The 20,764-nt window shown below is 41.2% G+C and overlaps 1 protein-coding gene across 2 annotated transcripts in view; it reads left to right on the top strand.

Annotated features, from left to right (window-relative positions):
* SAMD12 (sterile alpha motif domain containing 12) overlaps positions 1-20,764 on the top strand; it is a 179,667-nt gene that overhangs the window by 100,067 nt on the left and 58,836 nt on the right. Inside the window, exon 6 of one of the 2 annotated variants that reach the window (XM_075023850.1) lies at positions 18,740-19,024. The exons of the other annotated variant lie outside the window; for it this stretch is intronic. Within the exon in view, the coding sequence (XP_074879951.1) occupies positions 18,740-18,810 (71 nt within the window). The 3' untranslated portion in view covers positions 18,811-19,024. Of the gene's footprint in view, positions 1-18,739; positions 19,025-20,764 lie in introns of those variants that run through there. 2 annotated transcript variants of the gene reach the window in all.

Raw genomic sequence — 20,764 nt, 5'->3', positions numbered from 1 at the left:
CAAGTTCCTGCTCCTGGGGGCAAAGAAGAAAACAAGAACTGAAGCTGCCTTTTTGAGCTGCCTGGCTGATGCAGACAGCTTTTGTTTTAGCCACTGGAGTCCAGTTCCTTGAGAGCAGGGCTGTGCATACTCAGCGGCAATGTTCCCTGGGGTGGGTGTTTTTAGGAACAGTTCCTGTGTGAAGGGGTACATAACTGCCCCGTGCTTTGGCTACTGAGTGCAATGGGCTTCTGAAAAAGGGCACTGTAACCTGTAGCATTTACTCCAAAAGCAGTTTATTCCTTTCTATTTGTTAGTCTTTTACCTCAGCACATTAATCCAACCTGTTCTGCCACTCTTAAGACATCTATAGCCATAGCCCTTTAGTTTCTTCCTTTTATGGGAACTTTTAGATGTTTATTTTTTCTATGGACATATCGATTTCCTATCTGTACCTTTCTTGTGCTGTAGAGAAAAAGAAATCAAATTGGAGGTGTTATACTGCAGAGGGATGGAATTGCATCTTTTGTTTTTCCTTCCTGAGAGCAAAATAAAGTAGATTCCAGTCTGGGTTTTTCAGCATAGTTCTCAAGGATGCAGGGAATACAGCTGCAGTGAGATGTGAGTATCCAGGTACCGAGCCATGAACATGGCAGGAGGAGGCTGCAAGTCCTGGTCAGGCACCTCCATTTAAATCTTTGCTGTGGAGCTCTTCAGGTACCTGCCATCATCTCTCCTCAAAGTAGATGCTATGTGGGGCAAAGAAAGGGTCCTGCCTTTTCCCTTCAGCCTCTGCCTGCTGGGAGTGAGAGCAGTCTCTGTCTGAGTAGCGTGCAGTCCTGTTACTGCCTGTCCTAATTTGCTGTACAGCTGAGCCTGTGACCGGAGGCAGTCTGAATGTGGAGGGTGCAGGCACAGGGAGTTGCGCTGGGTGTCAGATCACCTCCTGAGAGCTCTGCCAGGATCCATATCAACCACATTATGCCTCTGCTGAGTGCATTTCTGGCTTTCCTTTTTTGATTTTTTTTTTAATCACTGGTATTACACCAACCAGCATGTCAGGTAGTAATAGGAATGTAATATTATTTTATTTGTGATTAGCTCATCTCTTGGACTCTGAGATGTTCTAACCTCTGTCCTTCCGTCATCACCCAGCTCTCTTTGAAGCTCTATCCTTTAGTTTATTTACTCTCCCTCTGTAATTGAGAACTTTATTGTTGATCACCATAAAAAATTGTCAGTGCTTAAAAATAAATGATCCATCTTCCATCCCTTCAGTGCATCTAGTTTTTATGACTATAGGAATCTAATGAAAGGTTGAAATAGGGGGAGATGGGGAGGATGAGGGTGTCCCAGGGTGTTACCTAAATCTCTGATCTACAGATGAAAAGGGATGCTGGGATTTCTGTTCAGGAAAGTGCCAGTAAAACTGCTTATTTCTTAGCACTGGATATTTTAATGACATTCAATTCCAAACTCCAGGTACAGCATTACACAGAGAGGTCAGTGGTGCCCATTTCTAACAGCAGAATGGTGCAACATAGCACAGCAGCCTGAGATGGCATTCTCCCGAAAAATAAGAAGGCTGTGTGAAAAAATTTCAAGCAGGAGACACACATATCTCCTCATTTAGAAAGCAAGGCATTGTACTTCTGAATAAACACAGTTTTCCATGTTCTGTCCGTCACACAGATGCACACACATGCACATACTCTAATTAGATAAAAACGTAAACAGTAAATTAAGGATATGATTAAAAATTAAACAGCCACTGCAGAAACCATCAATAGTAAGTGCCTATTAACTTACATATAACAGCATGCTGGTGTGATAGCTTCAAATTGGCTGCTGAAACTGATTTGCAGCAAATAAGGCCAGCTTTCCAAAAGGATATTTCTGGGTTTCGGTAATCAGACCCTCAGCTCTGATTGCTTGTTTTGTTCCTTCACAATTTTTGCCAGCCTTTTTAAGTACCTGATAATATGCATGACTTTTTTCAACTATAGTGGGCAATATGCTTAATCCTTCACCTCTGGTGCTTAGCAGAATGAGACAGTATGGGTCTGATCCAGCTTTGTCCCCTCTCATGCATTGCGAGACTTCTACGATTTGTCCCTCATCTCCATCCCGTTTTTCTGCAGGGCTTCACCAGAGCCCCTATCCATTCTCTGACCCACCTTGCTGGATGTTTGTTTACATATGTGTTGCATGATAAGCTGAAGGGCAAAGCTGATCTATACATATTCACCTGCCCATCCGAGTGCCACATCCACACATGCACACTTGTGATCTGCAGACCAACTCCATCTGGCACTGCATGGCAGAGGCTGCAGTTTCTGGAAAGGGCACCCCCCAGCTCCATAGTTCTTTTCCATCCCCTCTCATAACATTTATGCCCTACTGTCTTGTGCATCCTGCAAGTGGAGTCCTGTGTGTCAGAGGACAAGATGTTCGGCCATCTTGCTTCGTTAGTCAGCATGGTTTCGAGCTAGAGCAAGTGGTTCTCAGTACAACTGTTACAGCCTGGATTCAACACCGGCAGCTCAACTTTAGCTTTAAATATTTAGGGGGAAGTTGAAACAAGGTTAGAGACCTCTCAAAATTGGGACTAGTCTGGAAGGGCTGAGCAAAGCAGGATCTTTTGCAGTGAGCTCTGTCTTCTTGGATGTTTGCTTTTCAGGTGGGTTGGGTAATATGGATATGTGACCAGTGTACAAAAGAGCTTTTGCTTACTTGTTTCCTGCCTTCATATGGCCCAAACTGAGTGCTGCTCACTCCAGAAAGCAGCTGAACTTTGTGCTTGTTATCTGCGTCTCCTGTGTTCATTTAGGCTGGGGACCTCCTTCCCTCTTTTCCCCTGCCAGTTAAAAGCAAGAAATGAATGGGTGTTACTCAAGTTAAAGATATATAGCCAGCCCATTATCAGTGGGTTGTATATATCCTGTAAAAAAAATTTTTACTCTAATTCTACCTTCCTGTGAGAAAGTAGCACATCCCCTGAATGGCTGCCGAACTCCTTGAATGTGGCTGCAGGTGGCTCAAACGTGGTTTTTGTTAAAACACAGCTGGGAGATGATTTCTGTCATGAACACCTCAGTCCTGTCAACTGTTTCTGTGCTTGTTCTGCTCCAGTTGGTATGGTCCGTATTTGGAGCCATACAGTGGGTGGCTCTTTGGTAGCTCCTAGCATTGTAGTTCAACGTTGGCTGCAGCCGCACTTTGGGAACCTGGACAAACGAGTGGCAAATACTAGAGCAGCTGTTGTCTGTTCAGGGTTGCCTTCAGTCACTTAGATCACTGACTTGCGTTTTGAGGGATATGAAGGCTGCCCTGGTTGGGCTATTCACAGTGGGAGTTTCTGGATATAGCAGGAGAGTAGTATGAGCACGGATGGTATAGCTCTACGAAAGTGGAGGACATAATAGGTGTGAACCAGGTCTGAGATGCAGAGTGGGTTGCCTGCAGCTGCTGAGAGCCACTGCTGGAGCCAGGATCCTGGATTGGGTGGACTCAGTATGGGCTTCGCTCTTGCTTTCAGTGCTTTGTTTCCTGACTTTGCCAAAACCTTTCCAACATAGCTGCATCCCTGTCTCAGCCATCAATTCTCAGATTGTGAAGAGAAGGGAGAGGAAGCCAAGGGTACACAATGTGCCCAGGTGGAAGACAGAGAACAAGGTCGGAAACCCACTGGCATAGGCTGGTAGAGCTTAATTGCTGTCAGCAGCAGAGGGAAACCTCTCCAGAGTGGTCTCAAGTGTACAGAATACCACAGGGAACAATTCCTTCTCTTTCAATGTCACATCAGATCTACGTGCTTAACAGATGTGCCAAACAGAAAATAAAATTCATCCATGCCCAGTTGTATGGGTTTTAGTATCTCTAGCTCCTATTTAGAACTATTCTCTTTATTGTCCAACTTAGGCTGTGTATAAATGAGGAGGCAATATCATTTAAAATTAAGGGAAGACAGAGACAAATAAACTGTTACAAGTGCAAACCGATCTTGTGAGCTTTAAAAGCATTGTTTGGCATCTTCAGCTTTTTGGTTCAGAGCTGTGTCTGAGATGATAGGAAAAATGTCAAACAAGTCAAAGAGGCAAGGTTGAACCATACTGGCAGTACTGAAGCATGATTTTGTACATGTTACAGCTTGAATAGCTTGAAATTTTAAAACCTGTGTTAGAATTGCAAAAGCATGAAATAAAAGCTTTTTTAAGCCAGCAACGTTTGCTCAAAAGTTACTGCAACACAGTCCTGAATATCAAAAGCTGATTTTATTCACATCTACCCCATTCCTGTTTCTGGCCCCCAGCACACACTTGGATTTTATGGGGGATGAGGCAGCAAGTGCTTCTGCGGCTTTTTTCACAGCAAGGTCGTGGGGGGGTTTTTCCTTCCTCTTAAAAAAAAATCAAAGAACTAAAAATTATGTTAACATACTGCAGTATTTCCAACAGTTGCAAACTATACAGTGCAAAGTGGGTATAAAATATTTAATGTGTTTTTAAATTAAAACTGTGCTTCATATTTACTTTTTTAAAGAAAAGTACATTGGATTTATTTGAACTTCAGACAGCAAAGTCAGATCTTACAGGTTCTTGCAATTATTTAAATTCATATTTTTCAATGTATAGCAGTGAGTATTTGCTGCTGAAATGCAAAGGAAGTCAGACAACAGAATTGGTGAAAGTCACTGGTTAAACACCTGTTGTTGAAGAGCTAAACTCTTTTTTTACTTCTGCAGGTGCAGAGATAATATCTTTTTCATGTTTGTTCAGCTATTTCAATTCAGTGACTAGTTCATTCAAAAGTAACAAACCACTTGGGAGAAAAAAAAAGCTGAAAAGCTTGTTTTCCTCTTTTAATCTATAAACAAAATCTGTGCAGTAGAGGATAAGATCTACCAGTTCTGCGATCTTGAGAAATATGGCAACCAGAACTGACATTCAGTTCACCATGGTAATGCTTCCTTGCTTAATGAGACTGATTACTTAAAAAGTATAATGATAAGCTTATTTTTGCCCTGATTATGTAGTTTATTTGGAAAATACAGTTCCTCAACATTTTTATTGCATTTCACTTTTACACAGAAAGATCTATTTTATAACTAGAACTTAACATGAATCCCAAATAAACCTACCTAGCATACTCTATCATTATTCATGCCCAAATATAATGAGAACATAAGGAACAAAAATCAGTCAAGAGTTGTGTATAAAAGTGCTAATCCTGTAAATAAACATGTGTAGGCTGTGGTAACTGAAAAAGAAATGCCATATTTATTGATACATGCTATATTTGGGTAAGGAAAGAGCAACAGACATCATCTACCTGGACTTGTGCAAAGCATTTGACACTGTCCCACACAATATCCTTGTCTCTAAATTGGAGAGAAGAGGATTTGACAGATGGACCACTCGATAGATAAGGAATTGGCTGGATGGTTGCACTCAAAGAGTTGCGGTCAATGGCTCGATGTCCAAGTGGAGACCAGTGACGAGTGGTGTTCCTCAGGGGTTGGTATTGGGACCAGCTCAGGGGTTGGTATTGGGACCAGCCCTGTTTAACATCTTTGTCGGCGACAAGGACAGTGGGATTGAGTGCACCCTTGGCAGGTTTGTGGATGACACCAAGCTGTGTGGTGCAGTCAACACGCTGGAGGGAAGGGATGCCATCCAGAGGGACCTTGACAGGCTTGAGACGGCCCGTGAGAACCTCATGAAGTTCAACAAGGCCAAGTGCAAGGTCCTGCACATGGGTCGGGGCAATCCCAAGCACAAATACAGGCTGGGCAATGAGTGGATTGAGAGCAGCCCTGCGGAGAGGGACTTGGGGGTATTAGTAGATGAAAAACTGAATGTGAGCCAGCAATGTGCACTCGCAGCCCAGAAAGCCAATCGCATTCTGGACTGCATCAAAAGAAGTGTGGCTAGCAGGTTGAGAGAGGTGATTCTCCCCCTCTACTCCACCTTGGAGTACTGTGTTCAGCTCTGGGGCCCACAACATGAGAAAGACATGGACCTGCTCGAGCCAGTCCAGAGGAAGGCCACCAAGATGATCAGGGGTCTGGAGCACCTCTCCTATGAAGACAGGCTGAGAGAGTTGGGGTTGTTCAGACTGGAGAAGAGAAGGCTCCAGGGAGACCTTAGAGCAGCCAATTTTAGTACCTAAAGGCGGCCTACAAGAAAGACAGGGAGGGACTCTTTAACAGGCAGTGTAGTCATAGGGCAAGGGGTAATGGTTTTAAACTGAAAGAGGGCAGATTTAGATTAGATGTAAGGAAGAAATTCTTCACGGTGAGGGTGGTGAGGCACTGGAACAGGTTGCCAAGAGAGGTTGTGGATGCCCCCTCCCTGGCAGTGTTCAAGGCCAGGTTGGATGGGGCTTTGAGCAACCTGGTCTAGTGGAAGGTGTCCCTGCCCGTGGCAGGGGGGTTGGAACTAGGTGATCATTAAGGTCGCTTCCAACCCAAACCATTCTATGATTCTATGATTTAAATTTATGTCAATAAGCTGACAAGTTCAGTATTACATCTGGAGTCTACTGCCCACAAGCTTAGGACAAGTAGTTTTTGTATTTCTGGAATAGTTAACAGAAGTATTGATATGAAACATCCAAAAGGTAAGGAGCATTTTAACTATCAAGAACTATTAACAGAAAGCAGTTGTATGGAGGCCACAGAGGAACAAGTACACTTTTCTGGTTTAGAGTCCAGGCACACGAAGGACAAAGAGATAGCTAGGAGGAGCCGACATGGGTTTACTGAAGGCAAAACACCCTGATTGCCTTCTGTGATGAGAAAACTAACTGTGTGGATAAGGGAGGAGCAGTGCATGTTGTATACCTTGACTTTACAAACACCTTTGACGTGGCCTCCCACAGTGTCCTTGTAGCCAAATTGCTGATTTATAGAGCAGATAAGGAGACAAGAAGTGGATGGAGAACCAAGTGGCATCCCTAAGGGATTGATACAGGGGACAACACTGTCCAAATACCTTTGTTAGTGACCATGATGATGAGACAGGGTGCACCCTCAGCAAATTTGTGGGATGTTGCCTAATTGGGGACAGCACTTGATATGCTGGAAGGCAGCACTATCACTCAGAGGGATCTGGACAGACTGGAGAAGTGGGCTGGCAGACACCTTAGGAAGTTCAACAGACACAAATACAGAGTCCTGCATCTGTGATGGAATAACTCCCTGCACCAGTACAGGCTGGGGGCTGTCTGGCTGGGGAGCACATTGCTGAAAAATACCTTGGGGTCTTGATAAATAACAGTTTAAATACAAACAAGCAGTGTGCCCTTGCTGCAAAGTAGAACAACAACATACTGGGCTGTACAAGCAGCAGTGTAACCAGCAGGTCAAGGGAAATGATGGTTCCCTTCTGTTTGGCACTAGTGAGATGACATCTTGAGCAGTGTGTGCAGTTTTGCACTCAGGACAAGAAAGACATTGTCAAACTGGAGTGAGTCAATGGATAGGTCACCGAGGTTGTCAGGGGCTGGAGCACATGATGTAGGAAAAGAGGGTGAGGGCTGGGTTTGTTCAGCTTGAAGACAAGGTTTGGGGGGTCTTACTGCTGTGTGCAGCTGACTGTTGGGGGGACACAGAAAAGGCAGAACCATGTTCTTCTCAGATGTGCATGGGGCCAGAATGAGAGGCAATGGGCACAAGTTGTAATACAGACAATTCTAACTGAATATAAGGGGGGGGGGGGAGGATGGTCGAACAGTGGAACGGGCCCAGAGAATGTCCATCCTTGTAGATATTCCAAACTTGACTGGAAACGGCCCAAGACAACCTGCTCTAATGCTAATCCTGCTCTGAGCAAGGGGTTAGACTAGAGACCTCCAGAGGTGCCTTCCATCCTGCACGGTTCTGTGATTGATAGATGCCAGTGTGTGAGCTAATTGCCAGAGCTTCCCTTTGTGGGTCACTCCAGGAAAAATAGGAACCATTGAAGACATTTTATGTGATTTGCTTTAGGCATCTACTATGGTGTAAGCTGAATCTCACTCTGGGAGATCCTGATCTCTTCTCTAGAGTGACAAGCTGAATAGATGCCTACCCTTGGTCAAGTGAATCTTGTCTAGACTGTCTAATAAGAGTTAAAATCTGAAGAGGGTTACTTCTGTTTCTGAGGGCAAAGGAATTTAGTAGAGGAGTTTATGCTTTATTCTGAGTCATCAGAAGGAAGTGGTTGAGAATTTGAAGACAGAAGGCAATGTGAGTGAAAATGATCACAAAAGAGTTTCTGATCTGAAAGAGAGGAAGGAATGAGTAAAAGCAGCTGAATAATGTCAAAAGACTTTAAAAGAGCTGGTTTCTTTGAAGTTTGGAATAGATAGGTGAGGGCTGCGAAGGGAAGGAAAAGGAAGTTCAAGGGAACTAATGGGTTTTTGGAAGACAAGATACTACAGACATGGCAGCAGACTGTCCCATTGAAGGGGGAAGATACAAAATACCACAAGTACTTCAGGCCCTCTGCAATTACTTGAAAGTCAGGAATACTACAACTAATGGGAACAGGAGAATGCATTGCTAAGGGAAAAATTTAATGAATTAATTAATTTAATGGTTGAATAGCCTTTCTTGGATTCAGTTTTCCAAAACAGGTTAATCATGACGGAATGCTTGGAACAGTTAAGTTAAATAGAGGGAAAAGTACACAAGCTGGAATGGGGGACAGAGGTGAAATATATGGGGGGAAGCTGGACACAGTCAAGTCTTTGGGGTCTCTTGAAATTGACCCCTGAGTACCTGGGAGTCAGATGAGCCCATCCCTGAACTTTAGCTTTTATCTTTAAGAACTTGTGAAGGGTGAGGAAGAGTGAACTTAAGCACTAAAATGAGGAAGCCTGTCAGCTCACCTTTGATACATGGTGAAATGCTCCAGAAAATTATTAATCAGTTTGTAAACACTTAGAAGATAATAAGCTGATAGAAAAACAGCCAGTGTGCATTTGTTAAGAAAAAAAATGTGTCAAACATCTCTAATTTCCTTTCCAAATGGAATAAGAGGTGTAGGAGATAGAAGTGGTAGGTATGTCTTTAGTAAGGCTTTTGGCAGTGTTGCGGAAAGCCATGTAGCCTTCTTACAAGTAAAGAGGGAAAAAATCATCTAGGTGAAATTACTGTGAGGCAGGTGAAGGACTGGTTGAAGTACTGTGTTCAAGGAATAGTTATTGTTTGCTTGGCAGATTGGGAGGGAGCCTAAAGTGCAGTGCTGTTAGATTCTGCCCCAGGTTGCGTGCTGCTCATGGTTTTCATTATTGTCTTGGACAATAGACTGGAGAGCGCAGTGTGCGAGGGACTATAAGCTCCAGGAGGCTTTGTATATTGTGGAGGGCAGGTTTAGAGTCCAATGTGATCTCGATAAAATGCAGAAATGGTTAGAATGAGTAAGATGGAAATTCAGCAAATAGAAGTAAAAAGGCCTGAAGTGAGGAAGGGAAAACAAGTGTATGTATACAGATGAGGGATATCTGAGTAAGTAACAGTACTGTGAGAGAGCATGTGATGTTGGGATATCACAAGCTGAATATGAGTCAGCACTGTGATACAGCTGGGGGAGAAAATGGGGAAGAGTCCAGACTTTAGTGTAAGGGGAAGTCTTGCATGTAAGCCGTAGGATATCCTTAACTCCTTTCTGTTGGCTCTCTGTCGCTCTGCTGGGATAGTGTCCAGAACTGGCTTCACACCATGAAACAATATAGACAAACTGGAGAAAGCCAGGAGGAGAGCTGTAGGAGTGAGCAGAGATTTAGAAAAGACCAGTGAGGAAATATTGAAAGGGTTAGCTTCAGGATGCAAGTACAAAGTTGTAAAGAGACACAATCTTTTAGGTATATTAAAGGATTTGTGATACAAAATCACAGTGGTATTTACCCATGCCCTCTCTACCTACCTAAAGGTAAGAGGAAAAGTAATTAGTTGAGTTTGCACCTAAGGAGGTCTAGTTTGGGTATTAGAAATGTAGCATAAGGATATTAAAGTGGAGTATTTGGGGGAATGAGAGTAGAGGAGGGTTGTAGGTGTGAGGAATAGGTAACAGTCACCTGTGAGGATATTTGTCTTTGCCTCAAGTGGAGGGGTAGACTAGATTATCTTTTTGAAGTCCACTTCAGTTCTATCTATGGTTCTGTCCACCAAAGGAAAACACAAATTAAAAATGCAAAACAAGAATAAAAATGATTTAAACCAAGGGTTCCTTTTTGTTAATTTGAACTGTGATTATATTCAGCACTTTACATAACCCTGGCTTAAATTAATCCCTTACGTTGCAGTGTTAGCATCTCCTATTTATGGAGGTCTTTTACAATGCCTTTTTATTTATTTAAAAAAAATGCTCCTTGGTGTGATAATCTCTTTGAGTATGAGTTATAGAAGTAATGATGAAGAGACTAAGATATTCTTAAAACTGTTCTGAGGTATTTGCTTTAATGCCTTACTTTTTCAGTAAATTGGCTGAATCCATACTGTAAAAACTAGACATCTCTTGAGACAATTTTGTCCAAATAAATACCAATTTCTTAAATAGGTAACACTTGCATAAAGAAATTTCTCCCCTCTAAAAATGAACTACTCTCCAAACACACAGCTCATCCAGACAGTAGCCTTGTATATCTTACTTTATCCAGTGCCGTACTGGTGACATTAATTCAATGAGGAGACCAGAATGGGAGCCTGCTAATTATTTTTCGTGTTTGATTTTCTTCTCTGTGAATTTAATGTAAAGATGGTTATGTTAAGCTAATTATACCTTGGCTTTTTATTTTCTGCTGCTGAGTGAAATCATGTAGAAGGTTATTTTTTTTTTTCTTTTCCCTGAAGAATGGAACATTTGACCACAATTACCATTTTTTATATTAGATAGAGCACCTTGCTGTCTAGTACCACAAGTGATTTATTAGTACATAGGGCACACTGAGAAACAGTGTCTGACTAGCCAGTGGGACATAGTAATCACACAACACAATATATGCAGAATCAAATTATGTTTGATGTTTAATATTAACCCAAAGTGCAACATAAGTCTTGAAACAAATGAACAAAAAAATCTTCAAAAAATGAAAGCCCAAAAGAAACCAGAAACCAGGTAATTGTTGGGATAAATGTTCATCTTACAGGAAATCTGTGCTGAGCAGAGTGTCCAAAGCAAGGGAAGAGCTTCTTTCTGCCCTTTTACATTCTGCTGTCCCCAGCTATCCTCCTTCCTGTGTCTGTCTCTGCACATATGTGCCACCCACCTAAGGAAACAAATAGAAATGACTGGTCCCAGTGTGGCACTTCGATCCTTCAAGTTGATTCTGACCAGGAGATCTCTTGTGTATAATAATAGATTATATACACACTCAAGACTTGTGCTTCAGTCAGTGTGGAGGGCACATGCTCACCTGCTGGCACAGAAGCACTATCATCCACTGAGCTCCGTTTAGCCAGGTGCTGAGCACCTCTCATCTGAGAAAAAAGGATTCTTAACAGCCACGGCTGAAGATGTTTCTGACTGGTATAATGTATTAACAGCAGGGATGAAAGAGTTAATTCATTTTCCATCCATAATTTTTTTCTTTGTAGAACTGATTTGACACAGTCTAGTAGGGTGCTGTTACTGAAAAATTGAAGCACCAGGTGTGATTAAATAAGATCACACGTTTCATTCCCTCTCTAATTTCACATCACCCTTCAGCAGCTGTATCCCTTTGCTTTCCTATAGTTGGAGAACGCGTTGCATTTACAGCAGGCAGCTTGCCACATTGGTGGCGTGCCCCATTGGGCTGTTGTGAATCAAATCTGTTTGTGCACACAAATTATTTATTGTTTGGTGGACCAAACTTATTAATCTGTTTATTTCTCAAGAGTAGAAAATACAGAGTGCATTTGGGTAATGGAGACAAACCTAGCCTGATTCCTCAGTATTTCCAGAGGTTCATACACGCAGAACAGGTTTCATTCCACTGCAAAGAGAGTGAAAAGGTAAAGTGTAAAGACAGCAGTGGACTTGGGATCCTTTTTCTGTTCTTACCAAGAATAGGTCTATAGGATCTGATGAAGTAACCTGCTTTCCTGAGATTTCATGGCCTGCCACTGGCACAAGGAAACTGAACCACTGCCCTCCTGGCCACTGCAGAGCAGTAATACTGGCACAGTGCACAGACTGTACCCATGTCCTTTTGCTGCTGGGTCAGAAAGGTGGCACTGGGGCCACAATGGCTATTTGCAGTTAGAACATGATGCTACAAAAAGAAAATGATCAGGTTTTTAACTTTCCATTGCTTTAGAATAGAGTTCCTATGAAAAACTGGACTTGGATTCTTAGAAGATTGCTGGTAGCTATTCCAGGCAATATTTTCACTTCCAAACTCTGGCTGGCCTCACTTCCCAGCCACAAGCAACTCAAAACAAAGATATTTATCTCTTTTTTTTTTTAGTCCTTGGAGGAAGAGGGATTTGTTTGCAATACTCTTGACACTGTTACCTGCAGTAAAAAGTTTGTGCAGGTGTGACAGTGCCCTGCCCTGAGATGTTCCTGTGCAGCTCTACCATAATTAATCTAAAGAACAGAAGTCTGTGCTCTGCTGTGCATCAGTATATGATCTGATGGATTACCACCCTGTGGTGTCAGCTCCAAGGCATACAGTTCCTGGGATCACAGGTTTGGGTGTTTCTGAAGAGGCCTACTGCTGTAGCTTTGGCTTTGTTTTCTCCTCTTGCGCCTCTGGTGCTGCACTCCACTGATACCCTGCTGCACTCAGTGGTGGTATCACACATTTATACAGCTATGATGTTTCATGATAAAATATGGTAACACTTCTCAACAATTTTGAGCAGCATTTGGCTGTTGCCTACTTATAAATGCAGGTATGTGGCAGTCTTGCCTGTCCTCCAGCACCCCTAGCCCCCTGTGTAAACAGCTAGTTTTGCTTGCCGAGGACTTGTCAAAAATGCATCCATCAAAATTAAACAGATGAAGTAAACAAGTAAAATTGAACTTGAATACCATAGCTCTTTCATTCCCAAGTGAACAGGGTTTTGTTTGCTGTAGCATTATTCCCACAGAAAAGAAAAAAGACACCAGGGCAGGGTGACAGAAGAAGTTTGGTGGTTCTAGGGACGCATCTGGGTCTGCGTTTGAGTATAAATTATGCCTGTGAACACCTGTCCCTTCTTAAATTTGATCTTGGAAGCAGCACTGGGACCAGCTCATTTGATGTCTCCTTTTTTAAATTGAGCTCTGCAGATAAAACCGGCTGCCTGTAGTGCAAGGCTGTCCTTAAAAGTGAGCTGACATTTATGCAAACATGTCTTAGTTCATGCAGGAAAAGATACTCTTTGATCTGCGAGAGGGCAAAAAATAAAACTCCATAAAACTCCAAAGGAAACCATTTTTCTTTTCTTTATGTTAGTAGACCAGTCTTCATGAAGATTGAGGAAGCTGCTCTGACCTTTCTTTCCCTGTGCAATACAGACCGAGCATGACTGTTTCATCATAAGTGAGGCCAGTATCAAATCAATGGTTGGAACTAACTATGCCAGTTTCGGCATAATTATTGCCATATGCAGTGCGCTGTGTTTTCTGCAAATACTTCTATAGTGACTCCGAGTTGTCTAAGATTTCCTGCTGTTAACACAAACAGGATTATTTCTTAACTGCATGTTCACATATACACAAAAGGTGAAATTATGTTTAAGTAATTTTCTCTTATTATGCTGGGGATTTTTTAAATTATCTTTTGAGGTTGCAGCAAAGGGCTTAGGACATCTTTCAGGTTCTGAAAGTTACCCAGTAATGTCAACCTAAAGTATTAAAACATCCAGTGTTGACCCCCTTCAGAAATAATGAGGTTTAAAAAGAACCCACATTTTGCTCTGGATGTTTTGGGAATTTGAGTCTTTAGGCTATTCTTGGTTTCAGGCTGAAGCATTAAACCTTTTTAAAACACCAAAGTAGACATTTTCATGCCATTCCCCGGTTTGTGGAGCTGTTGCTTTAAGGGAAATGCTAGAGTAATATTGGGAAAGTTGGCAGTAGCCCTTACTCCTCCTGCCAATGCAAAGCAGGGTGTTATTTTCCCTACTGCTTTCCCCGTACCCCTTCTTTTCTTTAGGTGGATGAACTTCTCTTTCTTTCTCAAAAACCAAATGCCTTTGCCATTGGTGCTGCTTTTCCAGCAAGGTCCTTTAATGCTGCTCTTTTCCTCTCCACATGCAAAGCAGCCTTTGCTCACACCTGCTGTGTGATAGGATCCTTCTCCCTGAGGAGAGCACAACATCTGTTTTGTTTCCTCAATGGAGAAAGAGAAAGACACTCTCAAGAATTTCTCCTCCTTTCCTGCTTGCTAACAACAAAAGAGATTTTAAAGCATTTGGTGTTTGTGGACAGAGGAAAAAACAGTGGAGCCCTAGACAGGAAAAAACCAGCCATGGAAAAATAAATTGAACATAATTTGAGCTATAATTAAAGGTCTTAAAAAGAAGCCAAACTGCCAAGTTGGAAAGAAAAATGTGCATCTTGAAATAAAGTACCTTTATGGAAGGATGTGCTTGGGGTTACAGTGTAGGACTGCCATTCAGGACATCTTGGCTCTATTTCTGCTCAGGGCTTCCTGGGTGATACCAGACTGGAAACTTAACCCTTATTTGCCTTGATGGTCCATATGTAAAATTTGGTGGTGTTGCAAGTCATAGTATTTCATAGTGCTTGTAAGCACGAGGAGGTGATAGAAGTTATTTAAATAGAAGCTGCTGTGGCACTGCAGTGATGATAGCTTTTTGTTTATTATATTGAAAAGAGTTCATATCCTTTAAAATGTTAGAAGCATTGTGAAACTGTGTATAACTGTATCCCTGAGGAATCTGTTATCATAGTGTAACCTGCAGCTTCAGTAAGGGGGCCTACTTCAGAATGGGCTAAAAGGTAAAGTGAAAAAAGAGTGCTTTGCAGAGAGCTTCATAGAGAAGGACCTTATGGTATGCCTGCCGATGCCGTCCGTGCACGTTGCACGTGACTTTGAAAGCAGCAGATTTTGTTACATACAGTCTGCTTGCTAGTTAGAAGCCAAACTGAAACCAGAGGCTCTGAGTTGAGCTATCTGTGGTCTGGATGGAGGGAAGATTCCTGTCTGTGAGGGTGCTTCTGCTGTGACATGTAATAGGAAGCTCACAGGCTGCACGATGTGATCAGTGGGAGAGTAGGGCAGTCCTGCTGCTGCCTGGAAAATCCGCATGTGCAGCTTTAAGCTACTAAATAAGCGTTGCAACCTACTGGTGCTCCCATTTGTGATATGGTTAGAGCTGGTGTCTTACAGATGGCTAGTTCCATCATTCATAAATTCTTATACCCATATGAATAAATTCAAAGATTTTTATCTTTTAAAGGTGACCCACAACTCTTTAAACTCTCTTTTATGTTTACAGTTGAATACTTCAGCCACTCTGACAACATTACCGATTTGCATGCAGCAAATCTGGATTTTGTGAGACAAATGAAAAGTCTATAATGTGCTGTGACTTCCTTCTGCAGTACAAATCAAAATAAATCAAAGTTATTCTCTCCTGTTCTCACTACTGGTATTATAACTGTCTCCAAATCAGCATGGAAATGTGCTAAGAGGTAAAGTAAGACATGGATTTTGGTAGCATCTTGGTTTAATCTTTTTGTAGCTATATTAGCAAAAATGCACATTCCTTGGTGTTTCTTGTGTGTTTGAAGGGCCAGTACAAATTACATTTTCAGAAGTGTCAAAGTAGGAGATAGTTGTTAATAGTATTTCAGGACTCTCTTAATTCACCAAGCATATTCTTTGTATGTGTTTCTGCAGAACAGTGTGAATGATCTTCTGTATTTAAAAATTTACTTAATTTCACAACCTGATAGCAATCTCTCAACATGGTATTTATCCTAATCTGATGAATTTAGGGCATATGCTGTGGTTTAAAATAGAATAGTCAGGCTTTTGGGTCCATTGGCTGTAACATTTGCATGGTAGTCTGAACTTTGGGCCACTGGTGACAGTTCTGTCATTTTTCCAATGCTCACTGCAATACCCATATACATTTCCCAAATCTACTGTTTTCTTCCATTGTTATCTCTGTTTGTTAATAGAGGAAAACACCAGATTTCCACCACTGCCATCTACATGTCTGTTGCTGAGGTCAGTATAGCTTGTGGATAAGCAGCAAAGAACTATGGAACAGAAATGCTTTTAAACAAAGTAACAACCAAAGAAACCTTGACTACTGGAAACAGAAAATTCAGAGCTTAGCATTGGTTGAGTTGCAGCAGAAGTAATGAAGTGTGAAATGTGCTATTCCCAACCAGTATGCCATGCTGCTTTAATTTACAAAATATATAATTATATAACATTAACATTCTGGTACATCAGTCTTTGACGAAAATTGAAATGAAAACAGACAAATACATGAATCTATTTATAAGACAATTATTGTAATAGTGGTGAATAAGAATACAAACTTAAATAATTTTTATTATTTTAAGATTATGGCTTTAAGATCCTTTGATTTTGTGCCCTGGTAAATATTCACATGCTGTTCCAAATCAACTTAGTTTAGTAAACCTTTACTAAGCACTTGTCGAAGTCCTTCCAGCATACTTCTAACTTTATCTGAATCCTGTGAGCATAAGACCAGGGATCTGCTTAAAGATCTGATTTTGAACTTCAGGGATAAACTACATGTGAGATTGGTTTTCCCAGTCAGACCATAGTCCATTTAGACCAACATTCAGCCTTTGGCAGTGGCCCGAATGAGCTGGTTGACCAGATGTACAATGCTACAGCGATTACAATGAAAAGCACCACATCCCATCACTCCAGGCATCTGTGTTAACCACAGTGTTGTTAGAACAGGAGATGCCCTTTTACTTCATTTGCAAAGAGATGACAAATGTTTACTATTAATGGTTCCCACTATATGATTACAGAGGAAGAGGAGAGAATCCTTTCCTTATCTTCTGCAGGCAAATGTCTCCTCTGAGATGCTTTTATGTCTCAAATTGACCTACTGTGCTTGTGGTGTGGTCCAAGTATCTTTTATTTAAACTATTTTTGAGAAAATCCACTGAGTCTGGTTTGCTCAGGAGACTCTTGGTGGTCTTTGTTGTCATTTGCTTCCATATAGCTGAGGCCAGAAGTAAACAGATGATTAAAATCAGATTGGATGACTTAGAAAATGAATAAGCTTTTCTAACATTCCCACTAATGGACAAGTCTCCACATCACAAACCTGCCACCAGGGCATTTTCTGCCCTCTAAAGGCCAAGTAACTCACTTTCCAAAGCTAGTCAACCTCTCCTCCTCCTTGAATATGATGTCTCCTTTTACAGTCAGTTTAGGAGGCTAGGAATTGCATTGCCTGGTGTTTCTTTTTTTGCTCATACCTTACAGTTTTTTCAGCTGAAGAATCAGGCTTTGTTTTGTTGTGGTGTTTTGTTTTTTTGTTTCTGGGTTTTTTTCCCCAGAAGATGTATATTAAAAATCAGATTAGCTTTTGTCTTTCTACTACTTGATAATGATTTATACAGAGCCCATAGACAACCTAGGGGATACAGAGTGCATATGCACAGTCTGGTTGGGTCAAGAGATGACCTTTCTGAGTTCCTGTCTCCAGAGGAAGCAGAATTGTTTAGTCTCTGGGATGCTAACAGGGCAGTGCTGAGAGACAAACTAATTTTGGTAGCTTCATGCAGAAAAAAACCCCTCTGAAACTTAATGACCTTCTGTAGGGGAAAAAGGCTTTAGGCATGAAGATACAAGCAGAAATCAACAAGATTGTCATCTGGGGAGTGGAGAGAATACAGAAAAAAAACCCCAACTGGAATACACTGTATGTTTGAGTTAACTAAAAGGTATTATTTTGACATAGAAGCACAGTTGGCAGAGCAGGTAAAATATGTTTTTCAACATACCGCATCACTGTATTTAAAACACAGCTCTTGATCCTTCACAAAGAACGAAGCAGGATTTTTATTAAGGAATACCTAATGGTTATATATGTTGCACATCATTGAAGGTATTGAATCAATGCAGCATTAAATTCTAAGGATCATTAAATGGTATATTATAAGCAGGAGGAAACTGCGGAACATAGTAGGAGGGTATACTGAATTTGGGGAAGGGGGGTACGTTTCTGACAAGAACAACAAGAAACTGATGTTATTGAGATTATGCTGAGGAAGATCATCAGACTTGTATGTTTTTGTGGGTATAATACTTGAAGAGGTGGACTGGTTTAAAAAACAAAATTCTGTTTAGAATATTTTTATGAACGAGTAGTTTTCTTACGTGTACAGATTATGCCAGTGTTCATAAAACTGGATGGTGGCATGGCATGGGGATGTTTGGGAACAGAATTGTTCTCTCTCACCTTGGACCACAAAGTTTCTTAGGAAAAAAAGTCTAGGTTGAATACTAATGAAAAACAGATATACCGGGTTTCATAGAATATGTAGTCCATCCGTTTGCACCAAAATAAAATCAGTGCATAGAATTCATAGTCCTGTCTGGAAAATGGATAGAGTTATTTTTAGTTGGCAATATTAATGGTTTGATAGCGTATCACAAATGTCAATTATACAGTGACCTATTATCATGCTAATTGGACATATCATATAGCAACCATACAGTTTTTGAAGGACATGATAATGGGATGGTAACTTACTGAAATTAATGTGTATGTCACCTGCCCCTGGCCCATGCACTTCGGTGGTGACCAAGAGAAATGAACTTATTCTTACAGAGGTGGTAATGCTGCAGATCTTCAAGAGTACAAGCCTGTGTACTGATCCTGAGTATTTGATTAATCTCTGAGAAGAGAAGATTACATTGTTCCTGTACCACTTCGAGGGCTCTGATATTGGAGGCTGTCTTAATGCAGAGATCGGGACATTGTGCCAAAGCAGCTACTTGGAGAATGAGTTGCTGTGGGACTTCTCTAGCTGGTATTCCACATTAGACAGGCGGTGCTACATCTTGCCGAAACTCCCACTGTGCAAAAGGCTGACATGCTTTGGACTGACACAACAATAATACCAACTTTTTATGATATATGTGCCAAAGGAATTCAACATATCCCTGAGCTAACTCAAGTCTTTCTGTGTTCCATTTAAGAAATATTGACAAAATGGGCCACATTAGCACTCAAGTCATTAATACATAACCTATAAAAGGACCTGGGCAAAAAAAATAAATAAAGGAAAAACTCTAAACCAAACCTATTTTCTGCTCCTGTGCTCCTTCTGCTGGTTATGCAGAAGCAGTAAACAAGCCCTATTCCCTGAGCTGTGCTGACAGCACTGATGATGGTGGTGCACAAATTAGGAGGTAAACAAAAAGCCGTGTTAATTTCAAGCTCCATTAGAAACACAGGCGGTAAAAAAAATCAATGTCTCCCAAACAGAAAAGGTCAAATTGGTAGGGAAAGAAAGTTGGTTTTCTGGTAGGTATAAGACTTTTTAATTATTATTATTTCTTTTAAATTGGGTGTAAGCAAGAAGAAGCTACTGGTCAGTGTCACATTAATGACCAATATACTGAAAATAAACAACTAGCAAAAATTGTTTTTTAAGAAAAATATACTCAGCTTTGGCTCTGGTTGAAATTCTTGTATTTAAAGGCTGGTTTCTATTTTAAATTTTGCCTGTAGGTTCTGTGGATATTCAGTTACATTTATAATCTTGGCATGACACATTTGAGGGATCATTCTTTTGAAAAGTGTAATCATCAGATTTCACTGTTTTCTCTTGGCATAGTCTATTCTTGGATCCAAATCCTTGGGGCCTGTTAGTTTAGATTTTAGGCTTTGTTGTGCATCCAGATTAAGTCTGGAAATACATGTGTGTTATTTTGTTATCAAGTCGTCTAGCAGAGGATGACAGGAAGAACAAATCCTGCTTTATATGTTTTCATTTTATGGTAGTGTGTCACCTTCAACTCCACTAACATTAAATGTTTATTACTTCATGTGATCTTTGCTTTGCATATTAAACTAAATTTCACATGGCCATGTTAAATTATGTATGGTGATGGAGTTCTGCGGTATGGTGTTGGGAACCAGTTCTTCAAACGTGAATGCATATGCAAAACCCATGGAATATAAACACCACAGAGTATGACCTTACAAAGCAAAGTTGCTCGCTGGCTAAGTGTTTGAGGAACTGGTGGTCTTAGTGCAGCCACAGATGTTCTGAAAATTATTATTCTTACACTTACTAATTATAAACTGCTATAGTTATACGTATTTAGTGTAACCTCTTTTGATCAAGAGCAGTGTTGGGAACAAGGCTGTTAATACTTCTTCATTCTCCAGCACCAGCTAGTCACAGCATTTTACTACTACTTACTAGTGTTCATCCCTGTGTAGCAGGCAATATTCCCCTCTACAGAATAGGATCAAGACACAGGGAGTTTGAAGACCATGTTTTATGCATAAAAATGTATTCATGTGATATTTAGATTGGTTTGAAAACATCTTCCACAAAAGTATGGTCAATATTTTTGTAGCAGAGTCAGGATCTCTGTGGCAGAGAGCACATCTAAGAGATACAAAGTGGTCCCAGCTCAACACATTTCCTTCCAAACAGCTGCATCTCCTCATTGTCTCTTCATCTCATCCCTAAGACACAGCTTGCACTTCTAATTGTCATTCCCTTCAGTGGACATTAGCATGCTTGTTAAATTGGCCATTTGCGTCCTGGAACTCCCCTGCCTGTCCAGTGACTCACTCAGAGCTGCATTTTGCATGCCCTCGGGGAGCATGGAACAA

Source organism: Buteo buteo, chromosome 3, assembly GCF_964188355.1.
Source record: "Buteo buteo chromosome 3, bButBut1.hap1.1, whole genome shotgun sequence".
Classification (NCBI taxonomy): domain Eukaryota; kingdom Metazoa; phylum Chordata; class Aves; order Accipitriformes; family Accipitridae; genus Buteo; species Buteo buteo.
This window is presented reverse-complemented; position numbering and strand designations above follow the sequence as displayed.